General features: G+C 38.5%; 1 protein-coding gene across 2 annotated transcripts in view; it reads right to left on the bottom strand.

Moving 5' to 3' along the window:
* PTPRH (protein tyrosine phosphatase receptor type H) overlaps nt 1-12,918 on the bottom strand; it is a 134,160-nt gene that overhangs the window by 28,103 nt on the left and 93,139 nt on the right. For both annotated transcript variants that reach the window (XM_075280107.1, XM_075280108.1), the window contains exons 6-11: nt 11,258-11,518; nt 7,949-8,209; nt 5,942-6,205; nt 4,758-5,021; nt 3,320-3,589; nt 735-1,007 (exon numbers count right to left, since the gene is read on the bottom strand). In XM_075280107.1, coding sequence (XP_075136208.1) covers nt 735-1,007; nt 3,320-3,589; nt 4,758-5,021; nt 5,942-6,205; nt 7,949-8,209; nt 11,258-11,518 — 1,593 coding nt within the window. The remainder of the gene's footprint in view (nt 1-734; nt 1,008-3,319; nt 3,590-4,757; nt 5,022-5,941; nt 6,206-7,948; nt 8,210-11,257; nt 11,519-12,918) is intronic.

Genomic DNA, 12,918 nt, shown 5'->3' with positions numbered 1-12,918 from the left:
TGCAGTACTAAACACAACCAATGGGAACGCGTGGTGCTGTTCTTAAGTAAAAAAAAGACCCTGTTTTCAAAGCCTAGATAATCCCTTTAAAGGGACTATCAGCAAAAACATGCTGATAGAGCCCCACATATGCGTGAATAGTCTTTAAAAGGGCTATTCAGGCACCGCTAAAGTTATATTAAACCTCCCCCCCGTTTTGAAATAAAACCCTAAAAAAGAAAACGTTAATTTTATCTATCGTGCACGGTGGGCGGGTATTCAGGGTCCGACGTCATCTTCAGCCACGCCTCCTCTTCCAGCGATGTCATCGGGTCCCGTCTTCCTCCAGCGTTCGCGAACTGCCAGTGATAAAAAAAATATGACACGGGTGCATGCACAGTAGCAGTAGTAGTAGTAGCAGCAGCATGCTACTGCGCATGCACCCGCACTTTTTTTTTATCACTGGCAGTTCGCAAGCGCCAGAGGAAGACAGGACCCGAGGACATCGCTGGAAGAGGAGGCGTGGATGAAGAGGACGTCAGACCCTGAATGCCCGCCCACGATAGATAAGATTAACATATTCTTTTCTAAGGTTTTATTTTAAAACGGGGGGTTTGTGTAATATAACTTTAGCGGTGCCTGAATAGCCTTTTTAAAGGCTATTCACGCATATGTGGGGCTCTATCAGCATGATTTTGCTGATAGAGCCCCTTTAAAGGAGACAAGCAATGAAGTAAAGGAGAAAGCAATCTTACGGGTCACTCCATAGGCTGAAGATTTAACACTTTTTGTACTTTGGATCATAGATGCAACATCTATTTCGTAAGTGTGTCCGGACAGCAGTTTCTGTATGCTGAGATGAGTGTTATTAGTAGTAGTATTTGAACCGTTTTGCAATGTCTTTGTATCTTGCCAAGTCACCGAGTAGTCATAGAAAGCTTTATTAACATCATTTGGGGCCGTCCATTCGATGTATAATTCAGAGATGCTAACCGCACGTACTTGAATATTTATTGGTGCGTTGGGCACTGCAAAAATAAACAAACTTATTTTAAGTCCAAATGTCTTTAATATTACACATTTTTTTATATCAATATTAAAGGAGTCTTCTAGGAACTTCAACCTCAAAATGTAAAATATCAAACTCCATAATATAGTTATTTAACACTTTCTACTCCAGAGTCACAGGCCTTGTTTCTTTGTGCTGACCGATGTCCTGTCATGTCGGATGATTGTGATAGCCAATTGTTTCCTGCAACGGTTGCATCTCATCTGTAGTAACCGCTGCCAGTGATTGGCTGTCACAGTCACCTGGATCTCAGCATAGAGGGAGGCTGTTAAGTTTTAATAAAGCAAACTCCAATTACACTTGTATATTTCTCTGTCCCCTTCGTAACAGTACCCTTTGCCACCCTATTGTAGGGAACTATAGTACATAGGGGACCACTACTTAGGAGGGGATGCAGATATTCTATATTCTCTTTCTTTAGTAGCTTCAGAGATGTCTAAACAGCCACTTCTCTAACTCTCATCCCACTCAATTTAGTTTATTGCCCCCTTTATAAACATTTGCACTTTATTGCCCCTTTAGTGTTCTGTAACAAAGACGCAGTAAATGGCAAAAGGGGTACCAAGGAGGCACTGAACTAAAGGATGCTTAATGCAATTTCATGTGGCAGAAACTTTGCAGAAAAATCTGCACCCGTTAATTTAAGTGGGAAGATGCGTCTTGTTTCCACTAACTGAAAAAATCAGCTAGCAGAAAAAAAGAAGTGTCCTACCCAATCCTAAGGGAAATTCTGCCCAAACCCCCCATTGAAAAGAATGCAAAGACAGGAAGATTTCTGCATAGATTTTGCATGGCAGGCCCACAGCAAAAAAAACCCACGTAAAGTGGTGTACAGTTACCCTTATGCATCCTGCACAATAATATAATGGCACATAAATTTTCTGGGTTGCAAATACCGTTCAGAACTCGGGTTTCATAAAGGTTTATTCCAGCTCCTTTTTCTAGATGACCAATCCTCAGGGAAGCAGCAAATGGTACAAAGTCCTTCATTCTACTAGTTTTATTAAAGGGATTGTCCACTGTCAGACTAATATTGAGAGACAAATGTTATTCTTTGTATAATGAAAAGTTCTAGATATTTCCAATATACTTTCCGTATCAATTCCTGAAGGTTTTCTAGATCTCTGCTTGTTGTCATTCATTGTTACTTCTAGTGAATAAAAGTCTGACCATGATCATGTGATTTACGGTCCATGGTCATGTGATTCATGATCCATAGTCATGTGATGCACACACAGGTGCACAGCTTGTTACCAGGCGGATATTTGATTACTGTACGCTGACTATAACGAGCTGTGCACTTGTGTGTATATAACATGACTATGGATCACATGACCATGGACTGTATATCACATGATCATGGGCAGACTTTTATCCACTAGACGTAACAGAATGAATGACAACTAGCCGAAATCTAGAAAACCTCCAGGAATTGATACAGAAAATATATTGGTAATATTAAGAACTTTTTATCATACAAAGAATAACATTAGTCTCTCAATATTGGTCTGAAAGTGGACAACCCCTTTAAGGACTTTTTCTTATAACAGATAAGGGGCATCACTAGTGGATTTTGTATTCGGCACTGCTTGAGGTAAGACCAACCCTGGCTACAATAGATCTACTAGCCATTATATCCCACCCTTTACTAAGTATAGCATAACCCAACCAATAACATTCAAACAAGTGACATACAAAATGGGAAGGCTCAAACTATGGTGTGCCCTCTAGTGGCCATGGTAGAGAATGTTATATAATATTACTGATTACTAGATACAGTTACAATCAAATCGGTAGTTTCAAAAACATCTATGTCAATTTCTGATGACAGTTTCTCTTTAAATGATTACATAGGCTTAGGCTAGGTTCCATTATTCTGGTGCGTTGGTTCCACACAGAGCCCGGCTTATCCCACTGACTACAATGGAATTCATCAGATATCCGTCATTTTTTAAAACTGAGAATCCAGGCACTGAAAGGATTATCATGTGCAATTGTTTTATAAAATAGGAAGTGCAATCCAAAACAGTGTGAAACGATTTCTAGTCCTATATTGGACCTTCATCAGACCAGGATTGCCTAGGAAATTGACTGCAGAAAATTATGAAGCAGAGCTTGAGAGAAAGGAAAACAGAAGCACCATTTCATGATTTCATATGTTGTGCCATGAAAATAACATTACTCTGCTGCTTTATCTCCACTCATATATCCTCTAAAAACACAGAAGTTATGGGCAGGTTATATATTGTTGCGACATAATTGTGAACTTACTTGTTGTTACAGAAATAGATTTAGAAGACTGACTATAAATATCATTGTCAGTAACTGCAAAGACACTGAGGTTGTAGTTTACTCCCGGCAATAAGTTTCCTACAGTTACACTATTTGCCTTTACATTTGAAATCTTGGTGAAATTCTTTCCAGTACCATCCACAGTGTAAGTATATGTTCTATTATTCTTGTCTTCTGAGAAATCCCACTGGAGAGTCACTGTAGTTTCTGTCACATTTACTTCTTTCACTCCTTGGACTATGTTCGGTTCTTAAAACATAAATTATAATTTTTAAACCAAAGTATTACATCTATTTTGATCTAACATTAACAATACTTTCAACACACAAGACCTATACACTGTCTACCAATAAGTATTTGGATACTTATGTTGAAACTCCTGTTGTATGTGAGCCATTGGTTGGGTGCCGTTCTTCCGAATTTCTATGGCCAGCACCTGTCAGTCTCTAGTATCTCCCAGTTTCGGGGGTCTACCGACTCAGAGCACTTTACGACAATCGCCGTTCACCTTCCACTTCGTAATCACATAGGTCACTGTTGATTTTGGGTAATTCAGTACGCTAGCTATGTCCCTTAAGAATCGACCATTTCTGTGGTACCAAATAATTACCCATTTCTAGAAATCGGACAACTCTTCAATTTGTGGCATCTTGCATGCGACTAATGCCAATGCTATTTCCTACACGATATTTAATGGCGGAAGGCGTGATACCGCAGATATCTTCATTGGCATGGGTGTCCAAATACTTGTTTGTAGACAGTGTATATGAAGTTCCACAAGAACAGACAGATTGTTGGGGCTACTTACTGGATTGTGGGGGTATAAGGTAGATTGTGGGGCTTCTGGCTGGATTGTGGGGGCTACTGGCTGGATTGTGGGTTATAGGCTGGGTTGAGGGGGTTACTGGCTGGATTGAGGGGGCTACAGGCTGGATTGTGGGAGCTACAGGCTGGATTGTGGGAGCTACAGGCTGGATTGTAGGACTACTTCACAGAATCATCTGCATTGATATAGAATAAAATAGCTGTATGGAAATGTTAAATACGATGCATTAAAAATAAAATCACAAGTCCTATGCAAAACAAGAAGGGTCCCAGTGTTCCCTTACCATCTAAGCCAAAAGACCATACAAGTGTGTAAATGACCAGCTACCTTAACTTAGCTTAGAATGGCTAAACTCTGGTATCTTTCTAGGCTGCTTCTCAAGGATCCTCCAAAATTTCTAATGTAGGTGTAGCCAGGTGAGGAATAGGGGGATAGCCCTAAGAACATTGGGTTGGCCTATAAGGCACTTTGTACCATATGTACATCATACATTATACAATACCATATACATTGTACAATATATGCCATGCATACACAGTAACTGTTAGGCTTTAAGACATTAAAATTACAAGTGTTATTACTTGAACTTACGTGTCGTGGCTTTAACAACATTAGATGGATTGCTAGATCTTCCACTCATGGTGACTGCAAAGACGGTGAAGTTGTAGTTTGTACCCGGAGTTAGGTTTTTTATTTCAGTGGAGTTTTGCTTTATATCTTTTATTTTGTTACCTACTCCATCTTCCACAGTATAGGTATATGATGTGTAATGAGGGTCGGAAGAGTACATCCATATAAGAGTCACAGAACTATTTGATACCAAAGAAACATTCAAGCCCATGACTGGAGAAGGTTCTATAGGAAAAATAGCACAATAATTATTATATCCTCATGTCTTCTGTTTCCTAATGATACAAACGTTGAATTTATTATATTGATCGGTGTATTAGATTCATACTGCAGTAAGAAAAGAATGGTTGGAAATCTCTAAGGCTGAAGACACTTATTAGCCCAGATTTACTAATAGTATGATACCACAAAATTAGAAAGGCGGCCTGAAAATGTCTGACGCTGGATTGTAAATCTCTTTGCTGTATGGATCTCTAAATGAACACACACTTTGCTTTCTTGAACATACTTTTGGGGGTAGGTTACCAGACAGTAGTTAGCTAGCACACTTTAATGCTGTATTAATAAGCTCTTTCCCATGTGTAATATTGTTTTATGGAATTTTATATGCAATTTGTTGTAACGCTTTATTAAAGAAGGCAAAGTTTTCTCACTTAAACAGGGCCTTTCATCACCACTACCAAGTCCAGATCTTTACATCAATTAATATATGTTGCACCACACAGTTGGAATTTTTTCTCTAGCCCCCACCATTCCTGAGCAATAGTTGCAATTAGTTTTGTCAGGCGGAGTAGTCAAGGAGGTGTGACTCTGAGCTCTGACACTGGCTGCCTCTGATTGGGGCTCTCAATCACGCCCCCTGCAACTGTGCTGGATTCAGTGAAGCAGCGCCTATTAACAGATGCCAAGAACTGGAATAGGTGGAGATGGTGTAATGTCCTTTTTAAGCTATCTTATCTAAAAAGGATAACATGGGAAATTAAGAGAACATACTAACACATTGCAAGCTCAGAATTTCTCTCATGAATTTCTGGTCAGAAAATGAAGAGAAGAGATCAGGCAGATGATGGGTTTTTCTGTTGATTTGCCACAATTGCAGTATTAACCTTAAAAGTGCAGAAAGAAAAAAAAAAACATGAACTTACGTGTTGTCACACTAGTAACATTAGATGGTCTACTATATACTCCATTATGTGTGACTGCAAACACAGTAAAGTTGTACTCTGTTCCTGCAGTTAGGTTATTTATTTCTTTGAAGTTTTCCTTTATATCTGTGATTTTGAGAGATTTTCCATCATCCACCGTATAAGTGTATGAACCGTTTTCGGGGCCAGGGGAGATTGTCCAATTGAGGGTCACCGAATTGTTTGATACAAAAGTTTCCTTCAAGTTCTGGACAGGAGAGGGCACTTAAGAAAAGTGAGACACAAGGATGAAAACTAATTATTGTGCACATTATCATTGTAATTCAGTGTAAAACTTCTGTAGGTTCTAAAGTGATTTTCAGGAAAGAAATAGTCAAAGGCTCCTTAGTAAGAAACTGCCACCATTTTGCATCAAAGTGTCATGACACTAGCACTGTAGTCCCCCAATACCCGTGACATCAGAGAAGAGGACCAAAGATGCCAGAGAATACACACTGGACACCACTAGAGATCCCAGGAGAGGTGAGGTAAAGAGAGTATCAGTGGAGCCGGATCATCCTCCAGAACAACGCCTGTAACTATCTCAATCATGCCTTGGACTTCCGTCCAGAAAGGACATAAAAGAAAGCATCCTCACCAGATATGCGCTATCATGCCCCAAAGAGTTTTGCATCTCCAGCATCGATTCGATGTGGAGGGATAAATCTTGAAGGACAGAAGGGATTCTATACTAGCACAAGATTTTATAGTTCTTTCCAGTTGTAATTTTTAAAAAAATTTTATAAAGAAGAACAAAAATCCAAAGTCACAAAATATGTACAAAAAGACGAGACGTTGCTCAACAGTGCCATAGGGTCTAGGAAGTATGGCCACAGGTGGATTATGAGGATTTGACCAAAGAAGGGAAATAGTATGGTAAGGGGCTACCCACTGTTTTTCATTTTCCATCCACTTAGTAGGCTAAAAGAGTGGACCATAACAGAATCCTCCACAGTTGTGCAGCTCAGTTATATAAAGGTCAAACAGGCAGGGCAAGACCACCCTTGGATTTCGGGGTCATCATTATCTGCCTTGAGATCCTACACCTCCCTCTGGCCCTGACAAACCGCAGTATGGAGCACTGGAATGACCAAACGTCCTTCAAAGGGACCGGAATTTGGAGTGTCTCAAATAGGTAAAGCAATTTGGGCAATATAGTCAATTTATCGCAGATATCCAGCTGAAGAGAGACAACGCAACTTACGGAAGGGTCAACCACCTGGTAAGGAGAGCTCTAATCTATCTAAAAAGGAAAGGTGGTCTTGACTCTTAACAATTAAGCACTGAATAGGGGCAAAGAAATTGCATAAGTGAAGAAATCCAGCATCTACCAGGCAGGAAAAGTAAAATTTAACTTTTATTGCTTCATAGTAAAAACCATTACAGGATACCCATGGGTGATTGAAGATGATACAGCATAGAAACAGCTACGCGTTTCGGGACTCCTAATCGTCCCTTCCTCATGAAATGCGTAGCTGTTTCTATGCTGTATCATCTGCAATCACCCTTGGGTATCCTGTAATGGTTTTTACTATGAAGCAATAAAAGTTAAATTTTACTTTTCCTGCCTGATGGATGCTGGATTTCTTCACTTGTGCACTTCAATGGTTATCGTTGGCTGAGTCTGCCTTCATCTGTGCAGCCCCGGAGGAAACCTAAGATAGGAGGGTGGCTGGATTTGTTTACTAAATAAATTGCATAATTTATTCACTATTTGTTTATTTCATAAACTCATAGTGCATAAAGTATCTGAGACATCGTAAATCTCTAAAACTTGGCTTATATGTGTGATAATATATAGCAGAAAATAATGTATAACTCCATAACTCCACCATAACCCAAACCAAGTCTTCAGTAGAGCAGAGATTAGACAGATGATGAGATTTGCTGCTATTTTACACAGCTGCAGTGTTGACCTTAAAACCACAGACATAAAAGTAGTGTTAATATACATAAGCATGAACTTACTTGTTGTCGCATTAGCAACATTTGATGGTTTACTATATACATCATTCTGGGTGACTGCATAGACGGTGAAGTTGTAGTCAGTTCCTGCAATTAGGTTTGTAATCTCTGCGCTGTTGTTATTTATACCAGTGATGTTGTGAGCTCCATAATCCACAGTATAGGTGTATGAGTTGTTATTGGGACCAGGGGAGATCACCCAATGGAGGGTCACAGAATTGTCTGATTTTGCGGTTACCGTCAGGTCCTGGGCAGGAGAGGGCACTTGGGAGACACAATGATGAGACATAATGGGTAAGTTTTCATTGTAATTCATTTTAAAGATACTGCAGACTCTAATGTCCATGTAAACCTATGAAGCCACTTTGGTAGAAAACATACGTTTGAGATTCAGAAAATAAAAATTGCCTGAACATCCTTAGTAACAGGCTGCTGCCATGTTTGCAGTTTGCTAGGGAGCCTGTGGCACAAGTATACATTTTTTATAAACAGGGATGTAAATGTAATAGAATTGAGATTCAATACATTTGTGAAATGTAGCGTCAGGGTCACAGAATTGTCCAATACAGAAGTTACCTCCAAGCTCTGGACAATAGAAGGCACTTGTAATAGTCTTTATTATTGTAATTCCATTTAGAGGGGGTTATCCACTTTTCTGTTATTTATGACCCATCCTTAGGATCAGCCATCAATTTAAGATCGCTAGGGATTCAACAGCTGGGAAATAAGATCAAGTGTCCTAGGACAGCATGAGTCCTGGTAATGTTTATATGCCCGGAGCCACACCATTCACTTGCTATACAAGGTTTAGTAGTGAGGTTAGGTACAGCAGTGCTTTCACATAAACTTCAATGGGACTCTGCCGCATTACCTAAGGCTGCTGTTACATATTTATGTAGACCGGTGTTCTGTATACCAGTTATAATGAAGTCCCAGTTTGGTCCAAGATGCACCTGAATTGTGAAGAAGCATTTCTTCATCAAGTCCAACTTATAATACTACCATTTTGATCCAAGGTAGGCAAAAAAAAAAACAAGAAAAAACCACAAGTGGTGGATGGCAATTTCTATACAGTACGTTAGGGGGGAAAAAATTTCTTTCTGACTCCAAAAATGTCTTAACCACTTCAGTACCAGGCCAATTTGTGGTCCAGGACCAAACACATTTTAGGTTTTTTTTTTGTATGTGCGGTTTTGAGGGCTGTAACATTTTTCTCGTATGTCTCATTCAACTAATTTTTGCATCTTTTTTCGGGGACACATAGGGCTTTATTTTTATGTTTTTATTTTCGAATGGGTTTTCATTTTTTTTTATATCCGGGAAATTATAAACATAATAGGAGAGAAATTGTGTTTGATTTTCACTATATTATTTATTTTTTTATTTAATAACACAAAGTGCTACTGAAAAACTTTATAAAATAGTTTTTCCTCTCCGTTACGGTAATTTTTATTTTGTATGGTGTCGTCAGGGGTGGGGCTATAACCTTTAATAATGGCATTTTATTAGCGTTTTATTTATTTATTTTAATTATTTTATTTACATTTTTTTAAATTTTTTTATTATATTTTTAATTTTATTTTTTTTCAGATTGTGTCCCCATAAGGTCATAAGAGACCTTTGGGACATCTGATCACTTTTTTTTTTGTTAGGGAGGCTGATTTTCCCTGTAACTGAGGCTGGTACGTTTAGCCTCAGTTGCAGAAGGAATACAGCCTCTTGCACACTGTTCTTTACACTTCCAGAGCTGATCTGGGTCCTGTAGGACCCAGCAGCTCTTGTAAGACACTGCTCCCGGCAGATCACATGACCGCCGGGTCAGAGGGCGGTCCCATCATGGCGGCGCCCATAGCCGTGTATACAGCGCTCTTTGAGCACTGTATACACAGTGATCAAGAAGGCAGGGAAGGGAATAAACCTTCTCTCTGGGAGCTCCGGCTGAAGTTACAGCCGGCTCCCAGCTTCCCAGCTACCAGCTGTTATTACTGTCAGATTGTTTTCTGTGCATGCTCAGAAAGCAGAAAAATAAATAAGCAAAAAAACAAACATAAAAACAGATACGGACACCATCCATTAAATGGATCAGTAAAAAATTAGACACATTAACATCAGTTAAAGTCTGTTAATGTCTGTTATGATAAGTGTCCATTTTTTTTGTTTCTTTTTTTAAAACGGATGGCCTGGTTCTTTCCTCGGTGGGGGGGGGATTTATCAATCCCTTTACACCAGTTTTCTGGCATATATTGTGACACACATTTGGCACAAAGCCCTTTTTTGCACCAGACATGCAACCCCTGTTTGGTACCTCCATCGCCAGTTTTTGCAATTGTGGGCGAGTTGGGGGGGAGTGGGTCAGGGATACCTTGTTCCAACATATTTATTATAACTCCCACCACTTTTTTATGGCATGAGTTCTAGTGGAAATCTAAACTAGTTCCTTACTAGCAAAACTCTCATTTCAGTGGTGGGATGTGCCGCTGATTTATGAAGAAGCCGGAGCCCCTTCATATGTCACTTGTTCCCAGCACCAGTCAGGACCTTTATTAGGATATTACCATATGAAACGTCAATCTTAACAAATCTTCCCCATTATCCATTTATTTATTTGTAGATTTTAGATGGAGCCCTTTCCCATGAATATACTTGAGGCAAGAAATGCTATACATGTTAAGGACATTTTTCCCGGCCTGACTAGAGGATAGGTCATCAGTATCTGATTGTGGGGGGGGGGGCAGAAACCCAGACCCCACACTGATTAGCTGTTCTAGCGGCCTAGGGGTGTGAAATACTGGAATACAACTCTGTGCCTATTGAAGTAATAGACACAGACCCATGCACTCTGTAGCAATTGGGTTGTGGCAGGTTACTGCAACTTTGTGCATGTTACTTGACTAGGACCAGAATCTTTTTGGCACACAAAGGGTACTCAATGTAAGGTGTGGATGTATCTCTAGAAAAGGTCTTCTGTGTATATATATATATACAAAAATTAAAAAAAAAAAAAAAAAAAAAACATTGTTGGGACTGGAAATCCCCTTTAAAGTTTACCAAGCCTTCAAACAATTTTCAACTTTCTGGCAACATTCGTGTCATTAATAAATTTTATCACATATTATAAATGTATTGTGGCTCCTTTGTATGAAATCCCATGGTGAAATCCACTTTTTCATCTTATGCTTCTCTGTGTCCAGCTTTCCCTGGCTGCTAATGACACAAATATTGCTAGAAAATCAAAAGTTGTTTCTAAACTTAAGGTATGCTATGAAACTGCAAATGAAAAAGTTGTGATAAAATATATAAACATGGACTTACGTGTTGTCACATTAACAACATCTGATGGTTTACTATATACGTCATTCTTGATGACTGCATAGACGGTGAACTTGTAGCCAGTTCCTGCAGTTAGGTTTGTAATCTGTGCGAAGTTTGTCCTTATACCAGTGATGTTATGACCTCCATAATCCACAGTATAGGTGTATGAGTCATTATTGGGATCAGAGGAGTTCACCCAATGGAGGATCAAAGAATTTTCTGATACATCTGTTACCGTCAGGTCCTGGACACGAGAGGGCACTTGGGAGACACAATGATGAAACAGAGTGTGTGCTTTTTCATTGTAATTCAGTTTAAAAAAACTACTGTAGGTCCTAAAGTGCATGTAAACCTATGAAGCCACTTTGATAGAAAACATACTTTTGATTTTTAGAAGTAAAAATATATATATATTATCTGAACTTCCTTAGTAGCAGACTATTGCCATGTTTGTAGTATGTTACAAGGGAGCCTGTGATACAAGTGACTCCAGTACTACAAGGTAACAGTCCTAACCACTAAGCCATTTTGTGGTCCCTTCAAAAGTGTCAAAAAAAATTAATAAATTTAACCCCAAAAAATCCTTCTTTCCTGTATAAAATTATTACATAAAAAATATTGCTGTGCCTTCAACAACCCATACAATTAAGCTTAAACATAAAATAAAAGATTAAACTCAAAATATGGTATAAAATTTTTTTTTAATCAAAATGGTACCAACAAAAACCACAGCTCGTCCTGGCAAAAATAAACCCTCAAAAAATTGTCAACAGAAAATTAAAAATATTACATCTCAGAAAATGGTGTTGCAAAAACAATTGATTTGGTTTTATTCTGCAAAATTAGTTACACATTAAAAACACAATTTAAAAATTAGATATTGTCATAATTATACCAACCCATAATATTAAGAAAAATATTACTTATATTTAATTAATGCAGAACTCAAGGGTTAAAAATGCCCCTTGATAAATTATGTGAGGGGTGTAGTTTACAAAATGTAGGCACAACATTGTGGGCACTGAATGGTGTATTTCTACAACATATTAAATTATCACTTATCATAGTAATTTTTGGGAAGCACTCTTGGGTTCAAAATGTTCCTTATACTCCTTGATAAATTCCTTGAGGGATGTAGTTTGTAAAATGGGGTCAGTTTTTTTGTTTTTTTTTAAATTTTACCTCTGAGCCTCTGACATTGCCTGCCCAAGCAGTGTAAATAACCAAATTAGACCTCAAATGTACATACTGCATGGAGGGCATTGACAAAAATCAGGAAACAAAGTATAATAATTTCAGAGCTGATATTTCACTGGGCATAATAAGTCAGGCACTGAAACAGATTGTATCTGGGAAAACTAAGGAATTTGGTGCAAAATTTACATTTTATTGGAGAAAAAAAAATCATTTTCATGGCTTAATGTTTATAAAATCTGTAAAACAGCTATAGGTCAAAATACTAATTTATACGCCTTGATAAATTCCATTAGAGGTGTTGTGCATTTTCTCCTTTGACCCTTTGTGAATGTGTAAATTCGAGGGGTAATTGAACATATTATTGAAAAAATGATCTAATACTCAGGCCTTTCAAAGCTCCTTCAGAACTGAAGTGGTCCCTAAAAAAATGGGTTTGTGAATATAGTCTTAAAAATTTGGAAAAT

The sequence above is a fragment of the Leptodactylus fuscus genome, chromosome 6, assembly GCF_031893055.1.
Source record: "Leptodactylus fuscus isolate aLepFus1 chromosome 6, aLepFus1.hap2, whole genome shotgun sequence".
In the NCBI taxonomy this organism is placed as follows: domain Eukaryota; kingdom Metazoa; phylum Chordata; class Amphibia; order Anura; family Leptodactylidae; genus Leptodactylus; species Leptodactylus fuscus.
Note: the sequence above shows the minus strand (reverse complement) of the source record. Positions and strands in the feature narration are given on the sequence as shown.